General features: G+C 38.7%; 2 protein-coding genes across 4 annotated transcripts; one reads left to right on the forward strand and one right to left on the reverse strand.

Moving 5' to 3' along the window:
* Nucleotides 1-358: 358 nt before the first annotated feature.
* On the reverse strand, nucleotides 359-21,054 carry hibch (3-hydroxyisobutyryl-CoA hydrolase). Of its 2 annotated transcripts, none has more exons than XM_054787307.1 (14): nucleotides 20,724-21,054; nucleotides 19,332-19,374; nucleotides 19,059-19,190; nucleotides 18,049-18,133; nucleotides 17,877-17,957; nucleotides 17,684-17,736; nucleotides 16,603-16,681; nucleotides 11,274-11,419; nucleotides 9,221-9,307; nucleotides 9,058-9,116; nucleotides 7,613-7,694; nucleotides 4,860-4,979; nucleotides 4,342-4,375; nucleotides 359-2,654 (listed from the first exon to the last, which is right to left on the reverse strand). In XM_054787307.1, the coding sequence occupies exons 2-14, from the start codon at nucleotides 19,332-19,334 to the stop codon at nucleotides 2,539-2,541; spliced, it is 1,077 nt and encodes a 358-aa protein (XP_054643282.1). In that variant the 5' UTR covers nucleotides 19,335-19,374; nucleotides 20,724-21,054; the 3' UTR covers nucleotides 359-2,538. The 2 variants fall into 2 exon arrangements, with proteins under 2 accessions (XP_054643282.1, XP_054643281.1); XM_054787306.1 differs by lacking the exon at nucleotides 20,724-21,054 and adding an exon at nucleotides 19,600-19,725.
* On the forward strand, nucleotides 21,049-27,578 carry mmadhcb (metabolism of cobalamin associated Db). 2 transcript variants are annotated; one of them, XM_054787308.1, is made up of 9 exons: nucleotides 21,049-21,404; nucleotides 22,092-22,132; nucleotides 22,750-22,812; nucleotides 23,779-23,923; nucleotides 24,100-24,311; nucleotides 25,016-25,118; nucleotides 25,430-25,560; nucleotides 26,456-26,542; nucleotides 27,175-27,578. In XM_054787308.1, the coding sequence occupies exons 2-9, from the start codon at nucleotides 22,124-22,126 to the stop codon at nucleotides 27,346-27,348; spliced, it is 924 nt and encodes a 307-aa protein (XP_054643283.1). In that variant the 5' UTR covers nucleotides 21,049-21,404; nucleotides 22,092-22,123; the 3' UTR covers nucleotides 27,349-27,578. The 2 variants fall into 2 exon arrangements, with proteins under 2 accessions (XP_054643283.1, XP_054643284.1); XM_054787309.1 differs by lacking the exon at nucleotides 22,750-22,812 and having other exon boundaries at nucleotides 21,055-21,404.
* Nucleotides 27,579-27,891: the final 313 nt, after the last annotated feature.

Genomic DNA, 27,891 nt, shown 5'->3' on the forward strand with positions numbered 1-27,891 from the left:
ATATATATTTTACTGATACCATGATGGAAATTAGAAGTAAAGTTCACCTTCAAGATTTTTATCTGAACAGAAACTTGGTACTTGGACACCGATGAGAGTTCATAAGCAGACTCACTGCTTGTAAAGTCATAAAACATGCTGTATATGAGCAGTTTCTTCCTTCACCACTTGGTGCCACCTATCCCAACACCTACGCCTCCTCTCATGTGTTTGCCTCATCAATAAAGTAACTAGTAGTAAGTAATACAGTAGTGGTTTGCTGCTACTACTGCTTCGCGATTGAACATAGTTAAATAGCATAACCGAGTTAAAATATCATCGTGGTAAATATCACATCATGCCATGAAAATGAGCGGGATGTATGAGCAGACTGTAAACATTTTTTTTATTTCTGTGTTCTAATAAATATAGCTCTGCTGTATCCTTGATTTCAATGTAATTCATTCTGCTTTAACAAAAACATTCCAATGATCTTTCTGAGGGGTCCTGGAAGGCTGACGGTGGACTTTAATAGAAATGAATAGAAAGACCGAAAATAAACAAGTCAAAAATATGACACACTCACTCACTCAACAGAACACGCGTGCATGTAATAAAAAGAAGTCAAGAGAAAAGTCAATAAAATTGCTCCTCCCACGAGCTGATGAATGATAGGACGCCATCGGCAGGGCGTGCTCGGGCACGGGCAGAGCGAGGAGGAGCGCGAGTCCTTCAGAACAATGTTGTGTGTTAAGCTTGTTAAGAAAAATTCTAAACATTGTCACCCTTTAGAAATGAATTGTGTGGTAGGGGTGTCACGATACACTCAGCTCATGAAACACGGTGCTGCGTTCACGAGAACGAGACGATGTTTTATCGTTACGTTTAAGAAAACTCCAATGGCAAATTATAGGACTGAAGAAACGGTACTTTTTAAATTTAACTGACACACAAAACAAGGTACATTTTGAAATGTTTTATAACTTTGCATGTATGACCTAACTGTTGAAGGTCTTTTTCCCACAGATTGAAATAAAAAGTAAACATTCTACAAGTTAAAATAGTACGAGAGTTGCAGCTGCTACTACTAACCATTTATGTTGATGTGTAGTTATGTAAAGACACATGTAAGATAGATTGCAGTAGATTTGTTTTATGTTTATGCTAAAAGAACTAAAGTTCACTTCAAGAAGCAAGGAAATAGTTGCTACTATCACATGTTTTGATAGAAGTCTTATGCAACGATTGTGTTTTGATCTGACAAGTCTTAAGTAACTTTGATCAAATACAGCTTCTGCTTGGGCATTAACACTGCAGCAGCTGTTCAACTCCGATGGAAAAACCGAGGTGGGTAGAATTGCAAGGTTTATAGTGTGCGTGAAGCACTTAATGTGCGGTTCCAATCCTGCCTCGCGCACTTCCATATTATGTGTACAGTGGAACCTTGGTTAGCATCATTCATTCATTCCAAAAGGACTGATTCTAACCGAAACGGAAGCTAAACCAAATTATTTTTTCTCATAAGAAATAATGTAAATCCAATTAATCCATTCTAGAAAGCCAAAAATGTTCACACAAAACATGTTTTTATAATTTTACAGTTATTGTAAACCTACTGATAAATACATATAAATGAATGCAAGGGATAAATGAACATTTAAGATTACTTTTACCTTCATTAAAATTGAAAGGTAGACATGATGTGGCAGAGCGATCGCCCACCACCTTCCTGTTTTGACATGAGTTGTTTCTTGAATTCATTGGTGTTTCTCATCTCAATACTGGAACCCAAAATGGAGCCAAAGAAAGCGGCAAGTGCCAGCATTTTGATAAAGAAGGCGAGAAACACTACTGAAATCAGGAAATAACTCTTGACAAAACAGGCGTCCGTGTGGGGTGTCTCTGCCACATCGTGTCTTTGGAAACGGTAGTCTTCAATGACGGTAAAAGTAGGTCAATGTTCATTTATCCCTTTCATTCTTAATTTATATGCATTTAGAATTGTTTTATGCATGTAAAACTATCATTCTGAAACTATACAAATGTGTTTTGTGCTAACATTTTTGACAGTCAACCCCTGATGACATCATAGACGGGCGACGTAACTTGCCAGTTGCCATTTTGTTCGCTAGCTAATAGAACACAAACAAGGAAGGGCGTTTTCTGGATAAAAAAAATATATATATATTAAGAACACAGATTGACTCACGCAGTGTATTAATAACGCAACAAGACGCGCGCGCCATATTGTATGTTAACTGAAGAATGCACGCAAACGGAGGCAAAATTGTGGTGTAAATTTTCGATGTTAACCAAAAAACACACGCTAACCGAGGTTCCACTGTATTATTTTTCACAGTAGCGATACAATACTTCAGTCTGATTGGCTTCTGGCTGCCCTGTTCTCACAAGACAGCTTTTCCCTAAACGAGAAATAGTGTTACGTTTTAATCTGGCGGAGGTCGGGACGCCCCTGCATGTGAGTGTTACTCGAGGATTTTGTTCAAATTCTTTGTGCAGCCCTAATGTGGTGTGTATGTGTGAAGGTGCCGGTTGACATCAAAAAGACATATCCATCTCTCCAAGCGAGGAGAAACACTCGTCCACACTCTGGTCACACACTTGGTCCAGAGTTGATGGATTCCATTTGGGATTCTGGTCCTTGTCGACCAGAACTGAAAACAGAAATATGTTAACTTAAAGAGGATCTGAGTGATAAAACACACACACAGAATTATAGTACCATTAATAACAATATACAGTATAATTAGAGTAGGGGACCACTTCATTTTTTAATACTCCTTAAAAATGCATTCATAAATAATTACCATATCGACCTGAATGTAAGATGATATTTTTCCCAAGACAACAGTCTGAAAAAGTCGAGTTGTGTCATTTTCGGGGTCTAAAGGTAAAAGCACCACCACACTTTTGTTCAGGGGCGCCAGGTGGGGGTTTGGATTGGGAGTTTTAGGATAATTCCAAGGCCCTTGTCAATACGTAAAAATTTAAATATGATTTTGCTGGTTGAGAATATTTTTTATCAAATATACTCAGAAAATGACCCAAAACAACCTTTGACTTTTACTTGTTTTTGCCAGCAACGTTAAATACCCACATTGACCAAAAAGTCACATCCGCATGAAAACATTTGTCAGCCTGTCAGTCGCACACTTGCTCAAACGCGGGGAGTTCTCCTCAAGTTTAGTTTGGTGAAGAGCTTTGCTCTGGCTTGCTAAAATGCTAATGTTAGCTGTGGCTGCACCCGCAACTGGGTGCTTTGGTTGATGTGGTAGGCTAAATTGGAGCTACTTTGGTAAGTAAACTCCTTCTTACAAAGAAGCACATCACCAAACCTTTCTCAGTGGTGCCGTTGGGGCATTTTTGAAATGTAAATTTCCAATTCAATGGACCGTTCAATGAACTCTCACATGCGCCACCTTTTTCTCGTCTCCCCTCTGCTACTCACCGCTCCTCACCTTGCCCTCCGAGCTACAGTAGCTTATGCTAAACACGCCCAAACACAATGACAGCCAATCAATGTCCACTTCAGGCTGTGACTGACCTTTGTTTTCCACACCCAACAACTCAAGCACAAGAAGCCAAACGCATAGAACAGATTTTTAAAAGGCAATTTGCCTACAGAAACTGTAAAGTTACAGATTTTTACCAATTTTTACCCATAAGAAATAATGCAAATCCCAACAATTCAAAATGCATATAAATACTTATAAATGATCAATGAAAGGGATACATTAACATTTAATATTACTTTTACCTTCATTGAAGACGACGATTTTTGTGGTAGTATTAAATATGTAGTATTACACATCGCATATTTTTAAAAATCATTTTGAAATATACATATCAAAGTGCCACCATCCCCCCGCATTTAGTACGTGACCTTCGTTGGAAAAAGGACAGCCCTGATGAAAACAAGTAGATAAGACAAAAGCAGTGAGCTGGCATTGTTCAGCTGCAAGCTGGAAATATTAATGCGATTAAAGACAACAATAAGGAACTTGTTAAGAATTGTATTTATTGACTAAGTAGTTTAAACGGCATGTATTTTGTACATACCGCATTGTGATCGTAATACCAAGGTACATACTGAACCGTGAGGATGGTGTACTGTTACATGTCTAATAGCAAGCATTCAGACTCCTCTAGATACTTTTTCAAAAAAGCGACTAGCGACATTATCTGGTCGTATTGGAGACTGACATTGAAGCACATATCAGAAATTTTGCTGTGGTCCCCCCCGCCATCTGAAAGCGCTTGGCACTTTGTACTCAGACGAATTATGCAACGTTGGTAGGTCTGCATTACAAATCTACTTTGGGTTTTTCTGATCCAACTTACCAGCTCTTACGCCCTCATAGAAGTCACAGCCCCGCTGCAAAGCAACACAAAATGCAATGAGTTGGCATCTTCTTTAGGTCCCAAAGTACTAGAAATTATAGTGACATTGTTACTCTTGAATGAAACGTGACACTTTAGAGTTGGTGTGAGACACTTACAGTCAGTTACACAAACACACTGAGGTTGGATCTTATGAGACATCACCACAGACATCATTAATAACATTGCACTTGACTAACAGATGCAAGTCACACACCCACCAAAAAGAGCAACGTGAGCATTGGCGAACTGAAAAGCAAATGCAATTCATTTACAAGGATTTACGGTAACTTTTTGTTAATAACTTTTTGAATTTTTTGCCAATGTCAACCTCTCAGGAGCTGTTACAAACAACATGTAATCACGCTCTCTTTACGGTACGGATACAGTCAGTTCAAATGCAATATATTATTTTAAATAGAAGTGTTTGTGACGTGACGTGTTAATAACATGCTGATGTGCTGTGTGGTGGTCTTTACCAGGCAGGCCTGGCTCAAGCGATACTCCATGACAAACACATCCTGCAGGCTGAGCGTAGCACCGGCCTGCAGCTGCTTGTAGGTTATTTTCAGGGAAGTGGGAGACATCCGGGACAATGTCTGCAGGAGCACACACAAGATAAAGCAAAGCTGATTTGAGAGAGTGAACCAATACAGATATTGGCAGCAGCATTTCCCTCGAATTAATGTTGTGTAATGAACACTGTGATGCCACCAGATGCATATTATGAATAAACGCACAAGAACAAACCTTGGTTAGCGTTTTACGGTCAATGTCAAAAATTTCCACCACAATTTTGCCTCAATTTGATTGCGTTGTTTAAACCAAATGTTATATACATGTATATATAGCATATGAGTGTTTGACTCACTCACATTGAAACAGCTTAGCCAAACAATGGACACATACAAGAATGAATTCATGCAGACTGACTTGGTGTAAGAAAGCAAAGGTAAGCTCTCACCGCTGTTTGATCGCCTTGTTTTCAACGCTGTCATGTCTTTATGCAACACACAATGCACACTGATATAATCGGAGCCAATGATTTCAACGGCATGTAGCGTGATTTCCATTTATCTGCCAAACATTGTACAAAGATACTGAGTTTGTCTGTAGCCATATGGCCTGTGGTGCTCATGTGATCACTTTATCCTTTTTGTCTGTCCCCTCTTAAACCATGCACTGTCCAATGGCTTTGCAAATAAACCAAACCATAACAGGGGTATACCAGACTCACGTGTTGTACAGCAAATCTGTTCTGGCAAAATAAACACACAGATGCATTGCAATAAATTTAAATGAAAATATCTTGCAAAAGTGATTGTATTTCAGGAGCTCTATTCAGATTAAAAGGTATTTTGCCGATTAGAATGCAAATGAGTAGTGAAATAAATGAACTTTTCAAAGACGCACCTGTCCAGTCTACACGTACTGCATGCCTAACGTGCCAAGGCAGCTCAAGATGAGAAAGTGAAATTGCTAACTGTAATGTCAGATGAGGTTGTCATTTTCATGGTTGAATGTTTATTCACATGAAAAAAAACAAACTAACTCAGCAACATTTATTGTGCCACATCCTAAATCTGCAGTGATCATCTGTCAGTGGGGGATGTTTTTATCAATTGTGAAGTGCTTTTGGATTATTAATCCAGTGTGATCAGGAGAACATAAACAATCAACAGTGGCATGTGGGGGGCGGGGCCTACAATCTGGGGTATTTGTATAATCTCTTCTTGTTTTGACCTCGCTGGACGATGCAAATGGTCATTAGGTGAAAAACGCAATTAGGGAAATTAGTTTTACTGAAGCTGCTTTGTAGAAGGCAGCCACTAAAACACAAGGGCTCGTGATCAAGACGGCACAAGACCAGGACAAGACTAACCCCATTAAGTACTTAACTGATGTAACGGCTAATTACTACCATATGCTGAGATGACCTGGCTCTGTTCCAGCGCCTTCACAGAGGTTTACCAGATGGTGAGAAAAACAGAACAGCAAACAGGAACATTTCTGGACACCTCCCCCTTATTGTGTGAATGAGAGAAAAGCACTTACAATAACGTCGTTGCACACCAAAGGATTTTTCATCACCATCATATTATTTCAGCAAAGTTAATCACATTTAATCGCAGCACCACCACTCAAGAATGAGAGGTTAGTTCACGTTGAGTGTGTTATTAATTAATTATTAATTAATATTTTCAGGCCAAATAATTATTGCTGATCAAACATTTACAATTTTCTGCAAGATAAAAGACCATGGAGAAATCTTATGATGCAACCATAATGACATTTCAAGTAATCCTGCAGTGTGTGACCAGTAAAGGTGTGTATGCATTCAGAACACAGAGCAAAACAAAAAGCCACTGCAGGAATTAATATGTACTGACTGGCAACAAGATATAATTTCTGAAATAATCAGAAGAGCCACGAGCTACCAGCTAATTTTCCAGCAACATTTGCCAAAATTTATTACCAAAAACGTTTTTATCCAGATAAAAAAAAAAATCGGAATTGTTGGGGAGTAATGTATTTTTACATGGATACCATGTAATAGAACAACATGAGGTGTTAGAGCTTTCTGGCCAAGCCAGGACAAGTGGACAAGTGTGTCGACAGTGTACGGGACAGCCGGAAAGCTGGACTCTCAGAAAAGAATGAGCTCATCAGGGTCAGGCAAATCCTTATGGTTCATTTCAACTGGAAATCACAATACATAAAGAATTAATGTCAAGTGTTGAGCTCACATGACAACACGAACACATTCAACTGATTTAGCTTCAGCGTCAGCCTGTTGACCCATTAGCATTTGGTTAACACGCCTTTTGGCGAACACAGTTCACAGTCTGATTGTCTCCTGGGAGCCCTGTTCTCGCAAGACAGCCTTTCTCTACACAAAAAAATACTGTGACTTTTTAATCTCACGAGATCTTATGACACCCCTACAAATCACACAAATTACGTGGGATTTTGGTGGAAAAGGGGCTAAATTCCAAAAAGGTTGCAGCAGGGCTAATCAAGGAATAAGAAAAGACTAATTACAAAAAAGGCGTCAACTGGCTTATGGAAGCTCGTGAACTGCAGCAATGGGGAAAAAAAGGTCACGTGGTGTTAAATCCAGATGGACACTGTACCGGAACGATATGCGGTGTGTGACTTTGTTTTTGCAATAAATGATGAATTATTTAACAGAAAAACAGTGATACAATAAAGACTCATGTGTAGACTATACCTCAATTTGTTTCTTGGCAAAGTCTGAGGAATCTGCCTTCAGGTTCTGCATGATGCCCTCCACACTGCTAGAGGAAAACAGCCTGTAGGAATGAAAAGGACAGCACTGCTATGGGAGCTAATGTATAACATTTTAATTACAGTGGAACTTCGGTTAGCGTACAGCCCGCTTAGCTGTTTTTTTTAGTTAACTTCAAAAATTAAGGCCAACATTTTGCTTAGGTTTGCGTACATTTTCTGGTTAGTGTTCAATATAGATTGCATCTTGTTGTGTCAATAAACTACGTGAGTCCAACTATGTTAAAGTATTTAAAAAAAAAATCACAAAACATCCTTGCTGGCTTCCTATTTGCATCCCATTATCAATACATTGAAACAGGAACCAATCGTCAGCTCCGTCACCCATCTATGATGTCATCAGCATAGTTCTTTGCTAACTAACAGTTACGCCACAAATCTCAAAAAAGCGAACACAAACCACGTTTTCATAGTTTTATAATTATACTTTTACATAAAGGAAGCAACTCAAAATGCACATAAATGATGAATGAAAGGGAAAAATTTTAATTTAACTTAATTTCACTTTTAACTCCATTGAATAAGTGTGGTTGACAAAGATACGATGTGGCAACAAAATCAACACGGACACCACCTACATGTTGTGCTATGACCTCTTTGTTGAATTCAGTAGCGTTTCCCCCCATTCTTTATCATATGCTGGCACTTGCATCTTGCTTTGGCTCCATTCTGGGTTATTTTGCAGCTATGATCTTTTGTGTAGCAAAGATTGTGTCCGTGTTGGTTTAGCTGCCACGTCGTCTTTGTTAACAATCTTCAATGAAGGCAAAAAATAACCTTCAATGTTCATTTATTCCTTTCATTCGTCATTTATATGCATTTTAAATAGGTTTCTGCATGTAAAATTCTAATTGTAAAAGTATGAAAACGTGTTTTGTGTTATCATTCGAGTACGTTTTGGTTAGCCGGATAATATGGCAATGAAGACGAGACACTATGAATGGACAGACTAGTAGATGGAGGAGAACTGTACCAGACAACTTTATATTGAGCTCGGATCATTACATTGCAGAACTGGTACAGACACTGGACAAGCAATGCATGAAGAAGTTTCTGACTTGCAAACAGCACTTACGTTATGTACTGTACTTTCCTCAGAACAGGTATAAGTCAACTTGACTAACAGCCCACTATTTGCTGCATGGGTAAACATACATGTGACTTTAACCATATACTGTATGTCAAGGCATGTCTGTTCAACTTGAAAGCTGTACTTTTACTCAGATTTCAGTCTGCAGAGAGCATTGTGTGTGCAGAGAAATTCATGATAGCATCGGACCTTCTGGAACGGATTAATGATGCTAACCAAGGTTCTTCAGTATTTTCATAGTATAATAGCGGTTCTTTGAAACAACTGCATGTCATTACCTGTCAATATCAGACATGTGCTTCTCCAAGACAAACGGTTTTTCAGAATCAAGGCTGCTCTGAGAGAGGAAAAAAAAGCACAAAATAAATAAACACCAAAGTGAAGCAATATATCAGAATGAAAACCAGTTGTGTGCGCCTGGTGGTTCAGTACATTCCTAACCTCTTTCTGGAAGGAGTCTAACACTCTGGAAATGTTCTCAGCAGAGGGCGACTTTAAGTCCAGTAGCTCCTTTTCTAGGTCAGATATCTATTGCAGCACAAGGAGAGTTGAATGCAATGAGATGCAATGGCAATAGCAGAAAAATACCATGATGCAACCCATTTTTTGTAGCATTTTTTGTCACAAAAATGAGTACTGTACTGCCCTCATATTTCTGCAAATTTTATTACTATACCTTTATATGGAGAACACTAAAGAAATGACACTGATACAATTTACTGCAAAGTAGTAGTGTGCATTGTTGCTGTACACCAGTGGTGTCAAAAGTGTGGCCCGGGGGCCATTTTCTGCCCAAAGCTTGTTTTTTTTATTGGCCTTGGACATATTCTAAAAATAAAATGAAATCATTGTTAATTAAATACTGTATATTAAAATAATAAGTATAATAATAAGTATGACACTTATTTGCTTTGTCACCTACAACATCAATCTAAGATGTCAATGCTTTGACCTACATTGATTACTTGTAAAATGTAACAGTAAGTGCCCCGCCACATCTTTCCAGTTTTCTGTATGCTCTATTTTTTAATTTACTTTTTGATTTGAGAATTTTATTCATTCGAGAATTACCTAATCATTTAAAAAATTATTAAAGCTGTTTCTACAAAAGCTGGGCAGTTTCATGTTTTGCATTTTGTTCCCTAACTATACTGAAATGAACCGAAAACCGACATACTGTATGGACCGAGTGTTGGTTGCGCTTTATTCAAATAGAATGTGAATGCATTTGTCATTAATTGTTGTTTACTCGTTTGCTTATATCCATAATTAATTTATACCTGATTCCCTTACAAAAAAAACTAGGAAACTTCACCTGCACCGTCCAGTATCCAGGTATTTATTTCACAGTCACACTGGTATTGAATTTTTGGCTAAAAAGTAACTGAATCAATTTAAAGCAATTGAATCATTTCGGATCGTATCGTCCTAAATGAACCACAATTGTCCTTGACTCGTATCGGCAACCACGAATCATGATACAGATCGAAATTAAAATGAATCGTTACACCCCTACAACAAGGGGTATTAACAATGTGGGAAAAGAAGGCTGCACTAAAGCGCTTCAGTAAGGGTCAGTGGTGGTGTTACAAGTTAATAAGGTACAGTGTACAGTATTTTATGGGGATTATGCTTTAATATCAACAGTGGTTAACTTCTTATTGTACTTGTGTTACGGTAAACAATTATTCATTAGTTATTCCTTAGTTTCATTCATTAATTAATCAGTCATTAGTCATTCAATTAATATTTCATATCCATTATATCTATTAAAAATGGTTAACCTATTTTTATATTTATATGACAGCTAAAAATGTTACTTTAAAAGTGCCTCTACAGGGAATAAAGGTTTAATGCTAACATCAACGTGACCACTGAAGTGATGATTTCTACATATTTTCTATTACTTTCCAACAAAAACAAAAACAATATTTTGAGCAGTCAACTTCCAAAAAAAAGGTGTGGTCGCTGTAGCCAACCTCATGACATTTAGTTCAACCTTCGAAAGCACATTTTCATGTCAAATGTTTTCCTAATGGGCCTGTACAGGCTGCTGGCTGGCTGAGATAACACAAGACAAATTCCGTTTGATCTAGGACGAGATTCCAGGCATCCTGTTCACTTCCATTGTTGCCAACTCCTCAGTAAGAAAAGTAGCTACTGGCTGTCCTAAAAGTCTCGAGATGATGTCATTGGCTAATTTGCATATAATGTAACAGGTGCCTAATCACCTGGGAGAGAAAAAAAGTGGATACTAACACCTTAATTATGTTTAGAACTACAAATAAACTTAATTCTTGGTTTGTTAATTTAAAATTGGCCATCACTTCATCAAAATAAAAAATAACTAATATTTAATCTTGGTCAGGGCCTCTCAAAGTCTAGACAGTGTAATACTTACATCTGGAGTCGGAGGGCTATAGAGCTCCACTGCTCTATAAGAGTTGCACACAATATTACAAGAATACAACAAGACCAAACACATTACAGTTACCTTCTTAGACTCTACAAAGTGAGTGGCAACTCCAGCTCTCTGCACGTCACGACCTTTGAGACGGAAGCCAGTCAAGGCCAGAAAGAGCCCCAGCTTTCCCCGAAGCCTGGGGAGAAAATAACCACCTCCTACATCGGGGAAGAGACCTGTCACAGTGAAAATAAGAGTTAAGAGCCCGCAACACACAATTAGACATCAATTTACTACACATTGTGGCAGTAGGTTCACTAGCAAATACAATTTAATGGGATCCGATACGAGATGCAAAAGAAAAATTCTCAGTTCGAATTGACGCTCAAGTATTAACCTGTCAAGTATTGACAGGTGAGTGGTCCAGGGTGTACCCATCCTCTTGCCCAAAATCAGCTAGGATAGGCTCCAACCCACCTGTGACCCTGAACATGATCATCAGTAAAAAAATAAATTAATGAATGACTATTATGAATAACTGTATCACCAACAAGGCACTTCAGTGTGATTGACTACGCAGATTTTGATGTTTTAGTTATTCATTTATTTTTTATATATTCACAAAAATATGTAAACTTGCTTAATCATTAAGGTGGCAACAAAGGTGCGATCCACAAGGAATGTTTTCAGGCAGCCTTTCATCCACACGGAAACACGTTTTGGGTGCCCTGAAACGGTATTTTTTTAAAACGGCTTACAGAGTGGACAAATCTGCAAACGCTGGCTTGTCGTTTCCGTATACACAAACAAAACCGCTGTTTTATGAGAACGATGACGTCACCGCTTTGACGACAAGCACCCCAACCACACACACTATGGGCTCGGGGTGTCCAAACGTTTTTCACTGAGGACCGCATACTGAAAATCAAATGGTGTGGGGGGCCTCTTTGATATTTGTATCATTTTTTTAAAATTTTGTAAGATGCTAAATAACTTTATATTAGGACTGTCAAATGATTACTTTTTTGTCAGTCATTAATCAGGATTAATCACCATTTGCAAGTATGTGTGAAATATTCCCTTTTTTTTAAAACTAGATTTTATGTACAGAAAGATAAATGACAGGACGCAATTATACAGTGAGTCGGATATATGATATATACGACCTAATCGTTCAGACTGCAGTACATCAGATACATATCAGATTCATATCTACATACGAACGAGGTCTGAGTCGCATTTGAACTATTAAAAGTCTCAAAAAAAAAAAATAAATTCATACTCATTATTGTCAGTGTTTAGGGAATCTGTCATGCAACCCACAGCTCTGGTCTGTGAAATTAAGTCAGTGTTTTCATGAATGTTCCCATTTGAATTCAGTATTTGACAGGAGCAGAAGCTTTAAGGGTCACGGTTGATGTGGCATGATGCTCAGTGAACGGCAGAGAGCAGGATTAGATGAGCTGACCTGATTCACATCTGAAAACGTATTAAGTGTGGCAGATTATGGCGGGGCGGTTAAATCTGTTGAGCTTGTCACAGAGATATTAACACTTTAAACTACTATGATGGGTCATTTTAAGGTTATACAACACAGTAGGGAACAAGTGTGTTGGCCAAGTCCAACACAATAAGCATCGTCAAGTGGTCAAACTAGATCATCAAACAAAGCACATTTACCTTTTTTTTTTTTTTTAATTAGCTGCTAAAAGCATGCGTGTTATCTTATGTTATACATACAATTAGATATACAGTAATCCCTCGTTCATCGCGGTTAATTGGCTTTTGACCCAACTGTGATAAGTGAATTTCCGCAAAGTAGGATTTCTTCTTTACAGGAGACATGGAATATTTTCGTAGTTATGGAATAGAAACCTTGTTTACAATCTTCTAAATATATATATATATATATATATATATTACAAATTTAAAATTTACAAATTTAAGCCACATAACAAAACATGGATCAAAAGGCTGAGCACTGTGATGCTGAAATGTGCTAACCGTGGCCCGATTTGAAGGAACTGTTTGCATTACAGATGGCATAAAGTTATAAAGTTAAAGAAACATATGCTAAATTAAGTCCCGGACAGTACAAGATAGCTTATCAATAACCAAAATGAATATAGCCTATCTATGCTGTAGGCTAACCTAGCAAAATTGTGTGTTGACATAGCAATAACAGAACGTGATTAGGATCATTATCATTATGTACTGTAACGGTTGGTAGGTAAAGCTGGTATTTAAGGTTTTACACTTCACAAATATTCTCTCTCTGTCATTTTCAAACTTCTTCATTCTCAATTTCTCCTTCAAAAATCTACAGTGCATCCGGAAAGTATTCACAGTGCCTCACTTTATCCACATTTTGTTATGACAGACCTGTTGTGTATGTGTGCAAGTATGTAGGTATTTGTGTGTCCCTGCACTTGTCCCTGTTTTGTGTCTTGAAGTCCTGCAGGCGGAGTTAGTTAGCACCTGGGCAGTGTCCCAAGAGTACATAAATGGTGCAGCTTTCACAGTCTCAGTCTCTATCTCGTCCATCATCAGACCAGCACCTTCGTCTTTGTTTGGCTTGTGCCTTGTTAGTTTATTTTTACATCCTCCAACCTGCAGCATTCATCAACCACCACACTGACATCACTGACTTACACAACCAAATAGTTTAGTTTTCTAAGTAATTGTTACATTTACTTTAGTTCTTGTCGCTCCCATTTTTGTTGTGCTCTATCTCTAGACTTGCTGGGACATGTGATGGGCCTTATTCCAAAATGTAATAAAAAATTTCTATTAGGAGTGTCCCAATACAAGTTTTTCCACTTATGATATGATACGGATATTGCAGCCTTGAATATGGGCCAATACTGATATCGAGCCGATATACATGTAAGCGCAAATCATACATACTTTTGACTTATTTTGTTGTATGGAATGTAAGAAAATGCTTGATTGAGTGATATTACTCAAACAAAGAACAATAATCAGCAAAAGTTAGTATGAGAACTAACCTATTTACTTCTTTGTGCATCTGGGGTATAGTTTTAGCGACAAGTAGCGGCAGCTTGGCATAATGTAGAGCGGTCTGAGGGGCTCAGTTGTGCGTTTAAACCCGACATTACTCACCATCGACAGGGGCTGCCTCTATTATGTTATAGCTAATGACTTTTTCCTGTGTGATGTTGCTTCAAATGCGCGATGAGACGTTTGTATTAAACACTTCTGTGCCACCACGGGAAACTTCTGCATGACAGGTTTTGCACTCAACTGCAACGTCTTTTCTGAACTTTAACACAAAAAAAAAAACGCTACTAGGCTGACATAATTTCTACTTCTTGATGAACACGTTAGCGTACGCTGTTGTGGTGATCATGTGGGCTCCATCAGGCCACTGCTGGATAGACGTGCTGTGGCCGAGACTGGAATAGACCGCTTGTACTGGAGAGCCAATATCGGAGATTTTAGATGCACTCCTGCTCAAAATTTTAAGACTGGCTGAAAAATTGAAGAGTTTACATTTTGCAATGTTAAGGAGGTTCTAAGTAGAGCTTCAAAACGACCATTCTAGGGTGTTCATCAGCTGACCATAGCCTTTAAAGCCAAAACTTTTGCAAAAATGAGGATTCGATGTAGAATTTTCTCTCAAGTATTCACACCGTCATGATCTCTTGATGCAAAAACAAAAAAGCTTTCTTCTCTTTGAACGCTGTCACGCGCCATTGCTGCTAAGGTCGGATGCAGTAAGAAGGTCATTTTAAACCTCTTAAAAGATCCTCAGGGTTATGGAACAAAAAAAGTCAAGTGGTGGACCCAAAAATATTTCACCAGCCCTGAGCCGGAGGATGACAACATTTGGGAATGGATGGCAAGGGAAGTTTACAAAAATGGACATCAGCTCCAGACAGCGAATGCCTCCGTGAAGCCATCTTCACCACCTGTTGAACAGTCGCTTGCAATAAATTGCTTCCTAATTTTTTTTTTATGTCTCACTCCCATTTCTTTTGTGCATTTTGAAGCTCTACTTAGCTCCTTAACATCCGACAGTGCAAAATGTAAATTCTTGCAATTTTTCAAGTGGTTTTGAATTCTTTAATTTTCATCAGAAGTGTGTAATTTTTTGCTGTTATTAGCTTGATATCCGCCATCAATATTGAATCGGGACACCCCTAATTCCTTTCTTCAAAATTCCAATACACAACACCCAATAATGACAATGTGAAAATGTTTTTTTGACATGTTTGCAAATATATTAAAAGTAAAAAATAATAAATAAAAAAAAACAATCACACAAACCCTCAAGAGACACCATGGAAAAATATTTACCAATGATGAAAAGAATGCCGGAGATAATGAGACAAACGAAAGTCTCCCGAAAGCTAAGATGAGGAAATGTGACGAAGCATATGTCGCACCTGACTTTCACTGTGACTACGGTGGGAGACGAGAAAATGCTGGTGTGTTTACTGTGTCTAAAAATGCTGGCAGCGGACAAATAAATAAAGGCACCACTTAAAGACATTACACCCAAGTCATGCTGATAAGCCGCTTGGGTTTTTTTCAGCAAATGCTTAAAAAAAAAAACAATTAACCAAAAAAAAAATTAAAAAAAAATCCCATGCGTGGCTCGCTGTGATGCCGCTGACTTCAAACATAGTAGTTTGCAATGAACCAACAAAATAACATTCTAAATAGCTCAACAGCACTGATATTTACAAGTGGCCAACATTTAATACGACTAGCCCTCTATTAAAAAGTTTTTGTTGGCATAAACTAATGTACATGGCTTTTGAGTAATTTTAAGTACAGTGCAACTTTGTTCTTCAACCTAAAATGACCTCTATTGTCCACACATTATACACATTATGCTGTAGATGCTGCACCAGTCACCCTTTCTTGTCTGATTTCTCCATGTCCTCAAAACTAAGTATAATTTTACAGCAGCGGTGTCCAGCTTTTTTCCATTAAGGGTCGTATACAGAAGAATGGAAGCATGCAGTGGGCTACTTTGATACACTTTGTACATTGAAAATGCAAGGTACAGTTAGTCAATGTATTGTATATTAAGCGATTTGAAGAAAACATCTTAGCTTTTGTGTTATAGGTGACAAAGCAAATAATTATTGGTGTAATGTCTAATAATACAATTTACTTCCAAGTACTAATTTAATGTTCAGAAGATACATTTGGCCAGTAGAAAATTAGTTGTAGGCCAAAAATGGTCCCCTGGTCACACTTTGGATACCACTGGTTTACAGAAAACTATCTTTGTAGTCTTTATTAAACTATTCCTATTTCTGATTTCTACACTACTTCAGACATAATGACACTTTAAAATCAATGTGGTTCTTGCATCGGCAGAGAGCAATGATCCATGAAAGTTTGAAGAGCTACTTTGGGTACTCCCACCAGCATTGTGGCTTACCAATAGCAGTCTCTGGCATGGCAAACAGTGTTCTCTCAGTGGCCACTCGAAAACGTCCATGAACTGACAGACCAACTCCCTGCAGGCGGAGGATGACACAATAATTACAATATTCCAAGGAAAGGCAAACACGTCAGCGCAAAACCTGAAGTTGGAATTTTAAAAGTTTTTAAGTTGAAAAACAATGTTTTTTTACAAAATAGATGGCAAAACGTGTTTTGCCGTCCACCAGTATTTGTCGCCATCTGATGGGCTTAAGGCATAACTACTGTTTTCAATGCCATTTTCGGTCTACTCTCCAATGCCACCCCTCCTCTTCAGTGCTCTGGTGCCCCCATGGTAAGTCACACCTTGAAAACCCATGATTGAGACTACTTATTATCAAGGTCATATTTTCAGTTGGACACAGGATTAGTTTTAGTTTGTGAGATGCAGTTTAGTTTCTTTCTTTTTTTAAAATTAACTTCAATATTTACAGTGTTAACATATCCTGTTCATTCACATATGATGGAGACCACTATTCTTGTTGGAGCCTCCAATGGTGCAGATTTGTTTGATACCCTTGCCCAGACCGGTGCCCCGGAGATCTACAAGTAAGTGTAAAGGTGACTATAGGGGTGTTATTTCATGTCTAGAGGGCTCTAATAATATTAAAAAACGTATGCAGAAGGTCGTAAACGGGTTTTCTATGCTCTAACTACAAAAATATTTGACTTATAAACAAGGAATCCTAGTTCGCGAAAATTCACTTATCGCTGTCAGATCTGGAACCAATTAACCACAATAAACGAGGGATTACTGTACAAATAAAACACACTTTATTGAGCTATATAACAATATCAAAATCATATTTACAACACATTCAGGCAATTTGTACCATGGAACTGGTGCGCCCTAAAAAAAGTAACGCTTGATGGATTTTTCTCAGTCAATGAAGGAAATTTAGTCAAATTCCCACCTGTAGTCCAGGGCGTACCCCACTTCGAGCAGGTATATCCTTATGTTTAATCTTATCTTATCTTATTAGGGAGAAATTTTGTCATTTTAGTTCATATGCTCCAACTAAAACAAATTGACTTACCCCTCCCATTGTTATCCCATCAATTAAGGCAATAAATGGTTTCCTGCATGTTCCTGAAAACATCACATGGGTGTTAATGCAAACAAAATGTTGATTCTATTTGTGAGAAAGTGCAGGTGATCTAACATACGGTAAATACATATTCAATTTAAGTGGGAATAAAAGTGTGATTGGCAGTGTTCATAAAACTTACCTATAGCGTTGTCCAGCATGTATTCCTCACGGAAAAAGACCTTTGCAAGGGGATCGCCAACTTTCCCGGCTTCAGTTATTGCTGAAAAGAAGGAGAAACATGAAATGTTAGTATTTATATTACTGTATCACACCAAGGACAACAACAGCTTAACTGCAGAGTTACTATTTACCTCTGATGTCTCCACCAGCACAAAAGGCTTTACCACCAGCTCCTTTGATAATTATGAAGTCAGTTTCACTGTCACTTTCCCATTTCTACAAGACACAGGGGTGGGGGTGTGGGGGGGGCAACAGTTGATATGACAACAGTCCAAACATCAACCAGCATATCAGTGTTTTCACAATGTAATTACAATATGTGGGAAAATAGGCGCATCTGACAAATATTATGAAAGTGTGTCTTTATGGATGTAATGCTTGGTGTGGGGCAAATGTTTACATTTACTGGACTCTTGCCAACTTAACAGGCCCATATTTGTCTGGTCTGCTGCTGGAATACTGTGCGGCTTCGTATGTGAGTTGCTTGCATTCCTGTTTTTGTTTGCGACTGATTTAACATCAATGTTTACCAAGCCTGCAGTTACTATTATACCCTGGAACAGCCATCGCCTGTTTTCCTGAACGACAATGAGTGACGTTTCTCAGGGTCACAAGCGAGGCAAAGACTTATTGTGAGGTGTCTGCAGTACTGCGGCTGCCATACTGGACTGCCATGGTGAAGAAGGCTCTGTGCAATAAGGTGAAGCTGTCAATTTACCGGTCCATCTACATTCATACTACCTACGACCACAAGCTTTGGCCAAAGCACAAGACTGTGGATACAAGCGACCAAAACAAGCTTCCTCCACAAGGTGTCTGTGCTCTTCAGAAATGGGGTAAGGATTGCAGTCATTCTGGAGAGGGTCATAGTAGAGACAATGCTCCTCTACACTGAGAGTTGCCAGCTGAAGTGACTCGGTCATCTAGTTCGGATTCTGCTACCGCAACCCAGATAAGCAGGAAAAAAATGGATGGATGGATGGATGGTTGACCATATGACCAAAATTTAAAGACAATCATGGACCATGTCTGACATTCACAAAAGAAGTGACAATGTTTCAATGCATTCCAAACATAATTGACACTTCCAAAATGTCTACAAAACGCACATGCACAATTCCTAGGTGAACTTTTGCAGTACCTTGAGCTGAGGGTACATCAATCGGATCATGGACATGGTGAGGGCATTTAGGACTTTCGGTCTGTTCATGGTGATCACACCAGCTCTGCCCACCTTCTCCAGGAGAACCTCGGGCTCCACATAACTGGACATCTGGCCCAAAATAACATCGAGAAAGCATGTTGATTTCTTTTCATGTATAAAAACAGTACCATGTATTATGTATCACTGTAGTAGATTAAAACAGTGAATATAGACAAGATTTAAATGATAACATTGACAGCATTCACTCACCATGTGTCCTTGAATTCGATGCAGTCTGCAGATAGTTCTCTGTCTGAAAGAAGCAACAACTGTGCGGTCATTCACTGTTTTGGTATGCACACGCTTTTATTTTATGATTTCACCAAAAAAGGTCAAATACAATAATACTGGCATTATTTTTTTCTCACAGTTTCAGCCTGACTGGCCTTACAACCTGCTTTCAGCATTCCATAAAAACCGTCAGGGAAGTCACATGAACAAGAAACAAAATCGTGACGGTACCAGACAGAAAATATACCTGAGTGTAGACGTAAGTTTTGTTAATAACATGACTACAGGTTGATCCTGTTGACTCCCTAAACTAGAGGGTAGCAATGCGTTTCTTGGTGCTCCGCTTGTCTCTCCAATGAGTTCACTTCCTGGTGGAGGCGTCTACTTACTCCTTATTGGTCAGCGTTATAGTCGTCACAGAAGAATACAGTGCAACAACCTAGGATATTCCGGACAACCCTCAATTTTCAAATGAGTTTTTAAAACCAATTTATATGGCATATATTTATTTTATATTTGATTTTTAAATTGAATATCTCTTCATTGCCCTGTCTTCGTTGTCACTGCTAATTTCTGTTTTTCAATAAAGTTATGGGGGAAAAAAATATTTAATCAGTCATTTGTCCTACACTGACACCTACTGGAGACAAGATGGCACAGCACCAGTAGAGGATGAAAAAACACTAAAAAACACACATTTTTATATCCATCCATCCACTTTCTATACTTATTCTAATCCTCATTCCGGTCACGGCACAAGCACATGCTGGACTGGTAGCTAGCCGATCGCAGAACATTTTTCCATGTGGACCTAAACATAATAGTTGCCTATGGAAGCCAGTAGGGATTAATATTAAACAAATTCAGTTTTTATCTGGAATATATACAACGTTCATACAAGGACATTGGACTTCTTCTATAGTATTTTTTCCCCTCTTTTCTGACCTATAAATGTTGTTACAGTGTTGTATTCTTGTGTTAAACGATGCACATCCTTACTCGCTAAATATAGAAATCATGTTGCTAGATTCGCAACACAGATCTCTTCTATATATGAAGTGTGTTATGAAATGGAACCGGTGATCGCCGGCAATAAGCATCAATAGAACTGCTTAAGGTTAATTAACGGTGCAGACAAGTTCGAACATCTACGTTTGTTGATCTGACAAATCACAGTAAAATTTGATCAAATGCAGAATTACTACAGCTTCTGCTTGGGCAAGTAGCAAGCAGCTGTTAACTTTGATGGAAAAAATACGTCAGGTTGGATTGCAAAGTGTGTCTAAAACACTTAAAGGGATAGTTCGGAATTTTTGACATGAAGTTGTATGACATCCACACCAGCATTGTAGTCCATTAACAGCGACTTACCCCCCACTTAGTCTCCTAAATCCAGTTCTGGTCAGATTTCTGTGATGAAGAACGTAGTTCCGCTTAGTTGCTGGGGACAATTAAGTAAGGAGTTTGGCTTCCCAAAACAATATGCGTTCAAAAGTGGTCACTAACGTCCTTTCCATTTTGAAGGCGCACTATTTAGAATCAGGTCTGTCAATCTGTTTCTGGAGGGAATAGAAAAACGAGGACAGCATATCTGGGATGAGGTTTGGTAAAAAAAAAAAAAATACAAACAAAGGCAACAATAGAACATGTAATATTAGAATGCCTGGAGTAACCATCGAGAGAGAAGATAGAAAAGAGAAATTATGCAAAAAAAAGAAGAGAAAGAAGTGCAGTTTTCCTTTAAAAGCTGTTGTTGGCCAACCGCTGATAAGCTGAGCAAGAAGGCGAGTACATTTTCTCCCAACCAAGTGGTGGCGGTAATGCACCTCTAAGCTAGTTTGCAAACCGTCAACAATAACACGAAGAATGAAGCCGTGTCCACAACTGATGACGTTTGTTTCGTTCCCTGACCTTGCATAAGTTCAGAGTTGTTATTAAAAGTATAGATATCAGAACGTTATCGGTGGACGCTCATCAGTCTGCCAGCTTTGTTTGTACTGCGATTGGACGTAAAGTAGCCTGTGACTTTTCGCCATTCGTCGGTAAACGTTGGTAAGTCTGTTTATTAAGTTGAACATTACACTGCCAGAGGTTTTCGTTTGATGGCAATCTTCACTGGGAACCCACATGCAGAGCATGAAATAATGGCCGTTTAAGAAAACAGAGTTGGTGTTAAGCGTTCAGAGGAAGACCACAGGGCTTGATGAAGCAACAATGTGTATTTTTACTGCATCGCTACTGCGATCGACCAGAGGAGCCTCACTGCATACGTACCCACACTCTAGGCTGGATAAATGTTGGTCTAGACTGGCACACTACAATCCGCTCGCAGATACTATGCCAAGTCGCCCCATGGGTGTACATACAAGCCTTTAGTACTATTCGGAGCAATCTCTTTATATTTTGGCGCCTTGGATAAATAGATGATAACCACACGGTGCTCATACACTCATACAGGTAAAACAATGAAACTGTCATGGCATTGGCAGGCTGGCAGCCAGGTACTGTAGGTCACTCAAAAATCACACGCTGGAGAGCCCTGTGAAAGACAAAATTGCGGGACAAAGTGTTAATAGACATGTAAACATATGAATTTTAATATAATGAAATCTAACATTATTCATTCATGTGAACAAGGGATCTATGAAGATGCAATTTTGTGGTAATCTCTACATTTTTGGACTTTAAATGTGTATGTGTGGGAATGGTTCCTTACTGTCTTGTGTTCTAATCTCACAGATACCTAACGGAAAATTGCAAGGAACTGGAGGATGTCTACAGTAAGTTCAATGTGATGATGTAACTATGATTCAATATGGGATGTCACGTCAGCTGTCATCTATGTATTTAAAGCGTTTCAGTAAGTGATAGACAAATTAATAGAAGGCAGCAGTTGCTGTATCTCACAGAAGAGAGCACACCCCACATATTTCAGCAATCACGTTTACTTTATTAAAGTATATTTTCCCAAGGGACAATGCTATACAAATTAAAGATGGGTATACTGTACTTTAGAGTAGTCAGTGTAAAGCTTGTATAGCAGTATAGATTGACTGTGTATTTACTGAAAATTAGTCAACACGCTATTGTTGTGTAAATAGCTAGACTGAAAAGAGCTCTGCGCCATTTTTTTTTAAACTATTTTGACACTTTTCCTGGCCAAAGCTCGTGACTGTCATTACAGATCTGTTTGCTGACGCTACTGGCTTGAATACAGTATGACATGGAGAACTAACTCGTGGAAAAAAGCAAGCAAGACAAGCTAACTGTCACTAAATTCTGAAGCAAAATGATAAAAAGGATACATTACATTGCAAATGATGTGTGCGATTGATGAACTGAAACAGAATACGCGCATGAACAATGTGATTGTGACTGGTCTCCACATTACACACAGGCCTATGCCAGGGCAGCTGATAAGAGAGGAGAACGAGATGATGTAGCTTCAACAGAGCAACAGGTGGCTACCTTACTATATTCAAAGGGGCTGGAACAGGCTATAATAACATATTTGCAGAAGGGGTGTACTCACTTTTGTGAGGCCTTGTGCTATCCAATGAGTTCTTAATGCACATGAAGGAGACCATCATTAGGTTGGATCAAACAGAATACGTCTTTTAAGAGACACTGCAGAAAAAAAGTTTGACAGATTCTTAATAAGAACACTAGCATTGCTTTGCTAAACAACGTCAAAAAGCTTCCAATGTGCTGGAATCAGAAAATCAGAAAAAACTCAGCTACTTGGTGTCAGAATGATGGTCGGGGAAACATATGGAAATGGAAAGGAATGGCTCATGGTCAAGCATACCACATTAAGTGTCAAACATGGGGGAGGCAGTGTTATGGCACAGACATGTACAGTGTTTATTGATGGTGTTATTTCTGACAAAAGTGAGGTCAATTCAGAAATAGGGATGATAATGGGAATATGGGGTTGCTCTAATGCAGGGGTCACCCCGCGGGCACCAGGTCGCCCCCCATGACCACATGAGGTGCCCGCAAGCCTGCTTTTCATTCAGGTTTTCAGTTAATAATGTGAGAACACTAGAAAGAAAAGTATTCTGAAACATAAAATGTGAGTTGTGGATACCAGCATTTTGTGAATGTTTTGGTAAAACAAGCATATTCGCTTTGTTTGGGTTGAAATAAGGTATGAAAATCATTTCTACAAAAATGAGTAGCCATGAGTGGCCATTTTCATTTTCTAAAAGTAGCTCTCTCAAGAAAAAACGTTGGTGACCCCTGCTCTAATGCTACAAAGCTGCTAGAATGACACTTCAAAGTACAGATGGCTAGTAATAACGCTAACCATACTACAAAAGCAACTCAAAACCCTTTGATATAAATGATATAAATAAATGGAATTCTGTCTGTAATGTTGTGTGTATATCAGGCTAACATAGATTATGTATGATTATGTGATCAGGTGCTGTACAGCCGAACCAGGCTGGCTGCATATCTCCCTGGGCTTCAGGCTCTGGTGCATCATATTGCCAGTACCAAGGGCTTATCTATTACTGGATCCCATAGCTCGGATGTTCGCCATGTAGCAACAGCCCCTTCCATAAGTGGTACACCATGTTTTTGTCATTCTCTGTATCATATTTTAACATCCAGTATTGAATACTGAAACAATTACTGTACATCATGACATAATCACTGTCATTACTTTACAATAATTTGTGTTGTGAATTCTGAAAATCAAAATGAGGCTAAGAATTATTGTTATGGTTGTCTTCTTTTTCAGAACCGCTTACATTGTGGCTGGATGAGACCGTGGTGCCGTCTGGTGTCAAACACCAGGTCTCCCTTCTGCCGGGTAATGTAGGCTTTGACTGTAATCTGGAAAAGGTTTCAGAACACAAGATGAGACTCGCAAAAAAGATGGTCCCCGATCTTCTGCCTGCCTCACCAAACAGTGAAGGATGTTTATCCAGGCTGCCTATGAATGAGTTCTTTGTAAGTGGAATATACAGATGCACTCATAATTATTCAACCGCCATTTTAAATTACATTTTGCTTAAAAATGTACAAACTTTCAATAGGTGACCAAATAAACCTTTGGCTATTTTATTGTGTATAGGAGTATATACTATAATATTGTAATATTAGATGTGTTGAGCAACCGGTAATTAGGCATGGGTCGGCTACCGGTTTCAAGGTGTGCCACGGTATGAAAAAGTCACGGTTTCAAGACCACTGAAATTGTGCGTTATACCGTTTCTACGATACAAGAGAAAATGGAGGTCCAGCTTTCATCGTATTATATTATGTGGTTTAAAAATGACTTGACTTCTTTTCTCTTTTTAATAAAGATATTTCAAAGTAACACATTTTAGAGCAGTAATTAACAATACCGTGAAACTGTCAAACCATGATATTTTAGGTTATCATACCATCAGAATCTCATACCGGCCCGTGCCTACCCCCAATATAATGGTAGGGGAAATACAGGGATGTGGCTATTCTACTGCTTGTGGGCTGTGGATGCAAAGACCACAGTGGATATAAAACAAAGGTAAAATAAAATACCTTTATCTAATGGTAGAGGAAACACTGGGTAGATAAAATATGTTGAATACCTGTGGAGATAGATGCACTTTCACCTCTAGGATTTTCTGATCATTGTATATGCGCATGTCCATGTGTGCTTCCGTACACAGAAAGAAGATGACCCAGCAATCAATCAGAATGCCAATCGAGCAAATGTAGCCAAGTCATCTGTGGAGTGTGTCATACAGCCATGCCCTGATCAACTAAAGCAAGGTAATTCGCTGAACAAAAACAAGTAAATGGTAAGTTAATTTGTTTCCACTGAAAGATTCTCTCGTAAAGACAACACGTAGTTTTAAAGTAATTTACCTTCTGTTTTCTGAGGCTTCCTTTCAAATATCCACCTCATACATTGAGAAGCATGGCCACTTTGAATGAATGTAGCGGCAACAACAGTACCTCATGTGGCGCTGACAGTGTGATTGGTGCATTCGATGTTATAATATAATTTTAAGTTTCAAGCACTCAACAGAATATAAGAAATATAATTAGAAAAGGTGATTTCTTTATTTTATGTTAATCAGATCTCCAATGCCTATTTCCTGAGGCTCCAAGCTGTCATGTGACAGTGGTCACAGTGACCCAAAAGACGCAGAATGATATGACAGCATGGTCCACTGCTGTGGAGGAAGAGAGAGAGCAGATGCTTGGCAAGGTGAGCTGGCTTAACACAGCACTGATGGTTATTTGTATAATGTCAAATGAATCTGTGTTTCTACAGCGAGCTCTGTGATCAGCAAGTGTCAGCCATGGTATGATTCATTGTCAGCATATTTTGACCAATTTACATCACAGACTTAGAAATCTGTTTTAAAAAAAGTATAAAAAGGCTAATGGAAATTGTTTGAAATTGTCAAAACGAAGGAAGTTATGTTTCCGGAGTACAGTCATCCCTCGTTTATCGCGGTTAATTGGTTCCAACATTCACACAGGAGCTGCTGTCGGCCACTCTCTACACTGCTAACCTCCTCCTAGCATTCTGCTAACAGTCAACTCTATCCAGCTGACGTCACACATGTCAGCGCCCTTCTTAAAGCTGCACACAAGTCAAAGATATTGTATTACACTTCATATCATGTCTTTTGAGTGTTTTATATTTGTCTTTTCTGTCATTTAGCCATTTTTATGCTTGAAAATGCTTAATTTAGGCCATGGGTACGTACAATTTGCTTAAATATGCATGTTTTTTTAAAGCTAATAATAGACCATATTCAACCACAAAACAACAATCATTTATGATGAATTATTTATTTTTGGAAAACCGCAATAGAGTGAGAGCACGATGTTAGAACCACGATGTAGCGAGGGACGTATTCAATTGGGTTTTCAGCATTTATTTTGAGGGCTCGAGTGTATTTGATTCAATTTGATTGTGTCAAATGTTTTTGGTATGCCTGTCAAATATTCTTAAATACCATTTTTTTATATTCCAATTGTATTTCACTGCAATTATTGCAACCCTTTGTCAATGAAATTACACTGCCTTGCTCTCCCCATTTAGTCAGTCGTTTTATTTGAAAATATTATATCAAGACATGGTACCTCTCTAGTTTGTAGATGGAGCGAAGGACATCTGCCTCATCCTGCAGAGAGAGGGATTCTGGGCTGACTTCATCGAGCCTACCTCAGGCTTGGCGGTAAGGCCGAATGTAAACTTCAAGCAATGAAAAAAATATGAATTGATCTGTTTGAGCTTCATGGCCGTGACCTTCATAGGCCAAGACATTTGGGTTATGTTTTTAAAAGCAATGGAGTTATGGAGGCCACAGGCCTATCTCTCCCCTGAGGGCAGAGATGTGAACAGGTAGTGACCTTGGTGTGTGTCTCAGCCTATGATCCCGGCTTACTGTTTTAGGTAGTAGTAGTAAAGTAAAAGTAGTTCCAAATGCCAGATCTGAAGGATGGTGGAAGATCTTCGATTTCAGGTATATTTAAGGCATTAGCCATGTTGCAGCGAGCTAGCTTCGCATGTAGCTTCTGTCTCAGCGGCTTGGTCTGAATGAATGTGGGAGGCGCAGCTTAGTGGATCTGCACTTGACAATGCAGCTTAAGGCGGAGTAGTCAAGCGCATATCCTCATCGTCAGAGGTTGGTAAAATAAATATAAAATTGCATATTGTTCGATTCATGATGCGCACTGAAGCGAGACCACTGTATCGATACATGTATCATTGCACCCTTTGTGGTTTTGATAGCAACTCTGACAATGTTTTTGGACGATGACAATGCAACATTTTCATATTCAAATGACCTCTTTATTTTCTCCTCAGTTCTTTGGATCTTACACGAACAACACATTCTTCGAGACAGATGATAGGTACCGTCTTCTGGGTTTCCAGATTGAAGATCTTGGTTGCTGTAGAGTTATTCGACATCCTTTGTGGGGGACACATGCCTTTGTGGGGACAATATTTACCAATGCACCACCCAGCAGTTTATCATGAAAAAATGCAGGACACGTGGACACTGTCATAATCATAGTTTGGTTTATTCTGAACATGCTTAATAAATGTAAAGGAACATAATAAGCAGGCACAGATCTGAGCTTGCCATTAAAATGTTGTACATAAAACGTATCTTCCATTTTTGCAGGATTTTTGGATAAACTTGATGCAATTCTTTGAAAAAAAATACCACAGGTGAAATCCCTACTGTTAATAAATTCTTTCCCATCCCGTGAATTTTGTACTGTGTTTTTTTTGTAGTTTCAAATTTTTTTAAACTTGATTTAAATAGGGTCACACATCCAGCTGTGGGGATAGTTTTGTAAAGGGGTTGTCCTCCCTAAAGATGTCTAGGGGTCGAGTGGGAGTAATTATAATGTAGACAAAATGACAAAAGAAAGTCACTAATGAAGCGTACATCTACTGTGTTTATCAACTTCCTTGACACGGAGAGAAGCTTCAGATCTCCAGGTAGCATGTTTTTTATGCCTCCATTCATGCAACGTTCATGTGTGCACCCCACACACACAGAACAGTTTGAGC

Source organism: Dunckerocampus dactyliophorus, chromosome 9 (genome assembly GCF_027744805.1).
Source record: "Dunckerocampus dactyliophorus isolate RoL2022-P2 chromosome 9, RoL_Ddac_1.1, whole genome shotgun sequence".
NCBI lineage: Eukaryota > Metazoa > Chordata > Actinopteri > Syngnathiformes > Syngnathidae > Dunckerocampus > Dunckerocampus dactyliophorus.

Excerpts from the sequence above, each read along its gene's own strand:
- mmadhcb (XM_054787308.1), top strand. Across the intron at positions 25,561-26,455 it reads GAGAGCAGATGCTTGGCAAG|TTTGTAGATGGAGCGAAGGA; the intron begins GTGAGCTGGCTT and ends GTACCTCTCTAG. Across the intron at positions 26,543-27,174 it reads AGCCTACCTCAGGCTTGGCG|TTCTTTGGATCTTACACGAA; the intron begins GTAAGGCCGAAT and ends TTTTCTCCTCAG.
- hibch (XM_054787306.1), bottom strand. The coding sequence starts at position 19,631 with ATGTTATTAACAAAACTTACGTCTACACTCAG. Across the intron at positions 17,958-18,048 it reads TGCTGGTGGAGACATCAGAG|CAATAACTGAAGCCGGGAAA; the intron begins GTAAATAGTAAC and ends CCTTCTTTTCAG. Across the intron at positions 9,117-9,220 it reads TAGACTCCTTCCAGAAAGAG|AGCAGCCTTGATTCTGAAAA; the intron begins GTTAGGAATGTA and ends TTCCTCTCTCAG.